The sequence below is a fragment of the Coregonus clupeaformis genome, chromosome 21 (genome assembly GCF_020615455.1).
Source record: "Coregonus clupeaformis isolate EN_2021a chromosome 21, ASM2061545v1, whole genome shotgun sequence".
Classification (NCBI taxonomy): Eukaryota; Metazoa; Chordata; class Actinopteri; order Salmoniformes; family Salmonidae; genus Coregonus; species Coregonus clupeaformis.
In genome coordinates this window covers 27,022,713-27,029,609 of record NC_059212.1, presented here as the reverse complement: position 1 = coordinate 27,029,609, position 6,897 = coordinate 27,022,713, and the positions used below count along the sequence as shown (strand labels likewise).

General features: G+C 41.0%; 1 protein-coding gene across 1 annotated transcript; it reads left to right on the top strand.

Annotated features, from left to right (window-relative positions):
* Positions 1-425: 425 nt before the first annotated feature.
* On the top strand, positions 426-5,628 carry LOC123481067 (ladderlectin-like). The gene is made up of 6 exons (XM_045206086.1): positions 426-581; positions 1,895-1,988; positions 2,302-2,417; positions 2,791-2,973; positions 5,169-5,283; positions 5,411-5,628. The coding sequence occupies exons 2-6, from the start codon at positions 1,907-1,909 to the stop codon at positions 5,500-5,502; spliced, it is 588 nt and encodes a 195-aa protein (XP_045062021.1). The 5' UTR covers positions 426-581; positions 1,895-1,906; the 3' UTR covers positions 5,503-5,628.
* The last annotated feature ends 1,269 nt before the right edge of the window (positions 5,629-6,897 follow it).

Genomic DNA, 6,897 nt, shown 5'->3' with positions numbered 1-6,897 from the left:
CCAAGAGAATCTTCATAACAATAATGTCGTGCAACCCATGAATTCGTTTTTTTTTTAATGCTTTTTTAAAATGGAAACCACAAGGGCAACATTCGCGGGAAGAAGGGATGCTGAGGGTGCTGCAGCACCCCTGAAAAACCTAAATGTAAAAAAAGGTATATATATATATATATATATATATGTTTATTTAATTTTTAACATTTTCACAAAAGTAATGCACGGGGCCTTTAATAGTGCTATAATAGTGGACCAATATAGCATGTGTAGCACAGGCAAATATATTTTTTCAGCACCCCCTTTGAAAATACATTTCTATAAAAAATATGCTGCACCACCAAACTACTTCCCGTGGCTATGCCCAAGGTGCACGTTTTGGTTTTTCCCTAACACTACACAGCTGATTCAAATGATAAAAAGCTTGATGATTAGTTGATTACTTTAATCGGTTAAAGGATGAGAGAGGGAGGGGTCTGACTGGATGGTTCCTCCTTAAAAAAGGAGAGCAGGGAGAGGTAGAATTCAACTCACAGACGGGACAAAGCGACCCAGTGAAAACCGCTGAAACATCAAGATCGCAGAAGGTGAGAGTTCAACATATTCATCTAGTACTGTATCTAGTAGCTCGCAGCCCAACTATGAGTAGTTTGCCAAACAATTCTGAAAGTACATGCAATTTTCACGTTTTCAACGGCAAACAAATCTCACAAGTATCAGACACTGCAAGTTCCCAGCTACTACTTAATCAACGCGACTTGACATTATCCCGCTCCCGGTTAGCCACTATTAGTGTTAAATGTGGCTTTTTAAGCCATCTGCCAATTAATTTCCAACAATATTGGCCGTCTGTGTGGTGCGCGTTTTTCGATCACTCTGTGTAGCCAGTTGAGGTGATAACCGTCTTGTGGGTTGACAGCTTGTTTCCCGAAAACATTTACTTCAAGGTTAACTGCAAAGTATACTTACCTGGCGGACGTATATAATTTGTATCGATTTATTTGGAGACTTTGCCATGAAACGAGCATCAACAGAACCATCGCTAGACTGGCACATTAGACCACACATTGATTAATAACTAGCTATATGGTGCAATTTAAAGGAGAATTACGCAAATCCAAATGTGTTTACATTTCTTCCAGACCAAAAACAAATGGTATTCTGATGTGAATAAAGCATGGACATCACATTTTGTTCTTAATGAACAATTGTAATTGAGTGGGAAACCAGAATTCAACTGAGAACATTTGGCAAAATGTCTGTAATTTGTGGCGGGGATCACAGTTTTTATAGGGCCCCCTTAGTAGTTAACCATAAATTTTAGCAGGTATCTTGACAGAACGGTGCATTACTTTCTCTTGTACACCAAAGACCCGGAAGCGTTGCAGGGGAGAGACTGCCTATTTGAAAGTAGCTCGCCACATGTTAAATTTTTTGGAAAGTAGCTCATGCTAGGAGAGTTTAGTCTCCTGATCTAGAAGAACCTACTTTACAAGCTAATTGCCTTTGCAAAAAATGTGTCTTACTAGGTGTGTCACGCATCAGGGTTTAAACTGGGTTAGGTAGGGTGCCATTTTAGGGTGTACCCCCCCTTTAAGTAGATAGTGAATCTCAGACAAGATATCAGATGCTTTCCATTCCCTATATAGTGTACTGGGGTCCCTGGTAAAAGTAGTGCACTAGCGGAGTATGGTGCCATTTGGGAGTCAAACATTCCTTTGTGCCAGGCTAATCTACTGTATGTGGTGGAAGAGATGATACCTGGTATTCCTTAACCATCCATTAGTTGACTGTGATGGTACTGGAATACATGATGTGGCCTTGCTGGGTTACGAGAGGTTAGGGAAACGCTGCACTGAATTTGTCTTGATGGCTTCTCTCATTGTCTGTCTTCTCTCAGGAGACTATCACCATGGCGACGTTGACCATTCTTCTGCTTCTCAGCGCTGCCTCTACACTGGGCGACAACAGAATAATGACTGCGCGCTACGCAAGTAAGAGTCAGCCTCACACTTTACATCAGGGGTGTCACTCATTCCACGGAGTGCCTAGTATCTGCAGGTTTTTGGTCTTCCTTTCAATGAAGACTTAGACAACCAGGTAAGGGCCTTCTTTACTAGTTAGTGACCTAAACCCATCAAGGGAGGAGTGAACCTGTAGACCCTCTGTGGAATGAGTTTGTGCTTTACGTCATTCAATTATTTGTTTTGTTGTAGTGTGTGGATTGACTTACTTACTAATAATATTCAGTAGTTATTTATGATTCAAATTGGCTGCAATTTCGGGACATGCCCGTTCTTCTTTCAGATGATTTGGTGAAATTTGCAGCAGACAAAAGAAACCCATGCCCCACAGGCTGGTTCCAATTTAATTCCCGCTGCTTCATGGTTGTCGAAACTGCAAGGACATGGCCCAAAGCAGAGGTATAATGCTTACCCTCTACTGTGAATTAAAGTTAAATTGAAATCAACTTTTTTGTTTGAAGTTACCTTAAATGTTGTTTGGCCTTATTTTAACCGGCCCCTCATGTAAAATACTGAACATCTTATATTCTGTAATTTGTATTTTCTATAGGCTTTGCAATATTTTGTGGCGTTGGGCCCTCTAGTATATTAGAACCCTCAGGGCATGGGTTAAGACAGACTAACTAAAACCTCTAAGATTCTGTTTTAATGGAACATTAGTTCCGATGGCCAATATTTTGATTGTGAGTCCAGAAGACAAATTCTCAGACTGCACAACTGACTAATACTTCCATTATGACATGCCTTTGTCTCTGTCTACTGCTTGCTCTAGCGCCACTGTATGTTCCTTGGAGAAAAACTGAAGCCTGTGCATAACACTGTAAAGTACCTTGGCGCAAACCTGGCATCTGTGCACAGCTCCGACGAGTCCACATTTCTGCAGGCGCTGGTGTTGATCAAGACTGGCAGTTTCCCTCTTACCTGGATTGGCGGCTTTGATGCTGTTCAGGAAAAGGTACGGTATTGTCATACTTAATAGAAATGACTGAAGTGAAAGTTATACTCTACCTGAACAGTTCAGCTAGAGTATATTCATAGGTAAGATCTTGAGTATACTCATCAATATGTCGAATCCTGTTAACTGGTTTATTAGTCTCAAAACAATCAGCTGGAAGTAGGTTTTAGGATGTTAAGACACTGCTCAGACAACTCTGTGCCAGGAGTAAAATCAGCTCAACAGTTTCTCAGCTGGTAATGATAACAGTCTGAGGTACTGCAAATAATGGGGAATAACCAATCGCAATAAGGCGTCGCCAGCTGTGGACTCTAAATAGCACTCTTCAGACTAAATTACATGTTGCAGTGGTAAAATGTTTTATATAATTTTCGCTTGACACTCTCTTTGCTTATTCTTACCTAATATGTTGGCGTGCATAACCTATTTTGCGCTGACTCATAGAGTATGATGGCTGTCAAAAGCGGAATTTTGATATTACCATTATATCCACACTCGCCACTCCCGTTAAACAATTTTTAAATTGCTTTGGCACAGTAGGCATGACATTACTTGCCTATATTTGAAAGGGCTATCATGTTTACCAAATACTACTGAAGTTAACATGGCCCCTAGATGCTTTAAATGGCCCAATGTATAGGCACACCCAATTTGGGCATCTTTTTTATCAACGTGATATTGACATGATGTAGGTTAATGAAATAATCGAAAGAAAAACGTCATTATTTATTAGCCTAGTGGTAAGTATTTAGGCATATCATGTGACTAAGGCCTCGTGTGAAATCATTGTCAAAAGCGAAAAATACTGTTGCGTGTAGGTCTAGATTTGAGTTGATCATCTAGAAATATTATTTGAACAACTCTAGAGCAATTGCCTGTATTGCCACAGATGATCCATTATATTGACCAGATACTCCATTGGCCGCTCTAACAATGTAAAGAAGTCTTAAATGGAAGATCAGGTGGGACCATTCTAGCCTATGAGGGCAGATTCGAGTGACAGGCACACCTCTGATATAAATGTTTTTCTCAAAGTTGCCGGGATGTCATGTGTTCTACATGTATCAGTACTCTCGTAACAACCTAAGCATTACAAAACGTATATTCACTCAAATAAGCGATTACACTTTTTGTTAACAAAATTCGACATCTTATTGACCGCCATACAAAAACGACTTGCTTGGTGACCGGGGAAAACTCCACCTGCTTGAGAACAGATTTTGGGCTCAGTTATGCCTCTCGCTTCGCCTCTTCCTCTTTGCAATGGCGCAGAAACTGACTAGCTTCCTTTTTCTATTTTCGAGACCTTGGGACTAAGGTTGTATCTGACATTTTTGTTAAATGAGTTGGACACATAAACTGGATGTTTGCTCATATGTCTGAAGTTAGGTTTTTAAGTGTGTGTATATTAAGCATCATAAGCTATACAACGCGTTTTTTAATTTCAATGTTTTAGTTTGAAAGTTCTGTGACAGTGATTTCAGTTTAGCATGTAATGACGGGATGGAACAAGCTTTCTAGTTTAAGTATGAATGGTAGCAGACAGCTGTGACTCAATCTAAGTTGAGTGAGTTTGTACATTTCCATGTTGGCGTTTGTTGCGTAAACAGTTCAAGAGCAGTGGCTAATCCAAATACTTCCCATTTAAGCCTATGGATCTTATATGCAAATGTAAAAGCATTATAGTTCAAAGTGTAAATGGGATCACAAGGCAACCTATTCCAGACTGATCTGCCCGTTTGTATGGCGTTTTTAAATCTGGAATCCTTAATGGTGACTCGTCTGTTTGCGATATGTAACAAAAGTTACAACTTTTTTATTTACTAAAATAAACCACGCGGCGCGACACTCCTCAGCTCCGCAACAAACAATAACGGTGGTGGGGTGGCGCTGTTTCGTCCTAATGCAGAGTCGGTTGTATACTAGTTTTCTTCTCGTTCAAGTCTATGGCCACTGAAATGCATTGGGCTTTGTATCACCGTGGTTGTAATTTGAAAAGTATGTAGTATCAACACTTATTTTCACGCAACAGTGCCAGTCTGCATGGTTTTTGAAGTTGTTTTGGTAGTGGTAGCTTTTACGGGTTTGGTGCTACAGGTGAAGGAAAGACCCTGAGTATGTTGGATTTTAGAAATTGTTCTTGCTTTCAGCAAGCCCATCTATGTGATACTGAGACCTCACCACTTCCCCCGCAGGACAGGCTATGGTTCTGGAGTGACGGCTCCAAATTTGATCACGAGAACTGGGCGGCAGACGAGCCGAGTAACACGAGGGGTGCCAGAGAGCCATGTATTCAGATGAACTCTGGAGGTACAGTAAGCCCACTATCATTCATCAAATCAAACTTTCATAGTAAGTTTAACAAATATGACACTTTACTATTTTTGTGTGTACATCGGAGTTGTGAGGTCATTTCTATTCCGTGTTTCCTCTTAAGATGAAAAAGGCTGGCAAGCTGAATCATGTGGAAGGCGCTATCCCTCGGTGTGCTCCATAAGAACCTGTTTAATCCATCAAACTATCACTTGAAACCAAGTGCTACTCCGGTGTCAGCATTCTAACTGAAAATGTTTCATGTTAGTCAATTACTTTGGAGATTTGTTGCTGTAAATGTTGCGTAATTATTTTGGTTTGTCAATAAAATGGGTGTACGCATTATATCTCATGAGTCGTTATTAAACATGAATAATATTACCATAATTTATTCACTTTGTTTCTTGAAGAATATTATTCAGTTATGGGGCTCCTGAGTGGCGCAGCGGTCTAAGGCATTAAATCTCAGTGCTAGAGGCGTCACCACAGACCCTGGATTGATTCCAGGCTGTATCACAATCCGGCCGTGACTGGGAGTCCCATAGGGCGGCGCACAATTGGCCCAGCGTCGTTGTAAATAAGAATTTGTTCTTAACTGACTTGCCTAGTTAAATAGTGACCCAAAAAGTTGTCGTACTCCATGAACATAAACGAACTGTGTGTGTATAGCTTTAAAGTAAATCAAATTATAATGTGGATGTCAGAGCGCTGTCTGTGAATTGTGACGGGCTATATTTCCTTACCCCATCCGTTCCCTGTATACCAAGTAGTGGGGCAGCGGCTGGTGGTCTTTCGTAGCGTTTCCGAACTCTGTCACTGGGTATAGACGTGTGTACAAGATGTACTTATTAGAGCCAAATGTATTAGACTAGTTTAAACTGTTCTGCCTGCGGCTATGGACCACTGACCTGTTCACCGGACGTTCTATCTTGTCCCGGACCTGCTGTTTTCGACTCGCGACCTCCATGCTTGGCTATGACAAGCCAAATGACATTTTACTCCTGAGGTGCTGACCTGTTGCACCCTCTGCAGCCATTTATTTATCCCTGCTGTTAATCTACGAACCTCTTGAACGACCTGGCCTTAATGGCCATGTACTCTTATCTCCAGCCAGTAGAGGACTGGCCACCCCTCCGAGCCTGGTTCCTCTAGCTTTCTTCCTAGGTTCCTGCCTTTTTGGGATTTTTCTTCCCATAGCCACTGTGCTTCTGCATTGCTTGCTGTTTGTTTAGGCTGGGTTTCTGTGTAAGCACTTTGTGAAATCTGATGTAAAAAGGCCTTTTATAAATACATTTGGTTTGGAATTGCACGATACTCAGTGTGACATGTTTATTCCCTCTGTGCACAGCTAGCTAGTATAATTACATGATCATGGTAATGAACACCATTTTGTAATTTGCTACTTTGTACTTGCTTAATAAGATGAAAGCCTACCACATGTTATTGTTAAACTGCATTAAGTGATAAGACGGGTCTGAAGCCGGAAAAGGGAAATTCACGAGCACTCACAAGGCCTAACTTCACCCTCGCTCTACAAAGGTTTTCCAGCACACAGCTATAACTTAGCTACTGTAGTATCTTGGGCAGCTGTATTTCAAACAACGTAGGCAG

Excerpts from the sequence above, each read along its gene's own strand:
- LOC123481067 (XM_045206086.1), top strand. The coding sequence starts at position 1,907 with ATGGCGACGTTGACCATTCTTCTGCTTCTCAGCGCTGCCTCTACACTG. Across the intron at positions 2,418-2,790 it reads GGACATGGCCCAAAGCAGAG|CGCCACTGTATGTTCCTTGG; the intron begins GTATAATGCTTA and ends TGCTTGCTCTAG. Across the intron at positions 2,974-5,168 it reads TTGATGCTGTTCAGGAAAAG|GACAGGCTATGGTTCTGGAG; the intron begins GTACGGTATTGT and ends CTTCCCCCGCAG.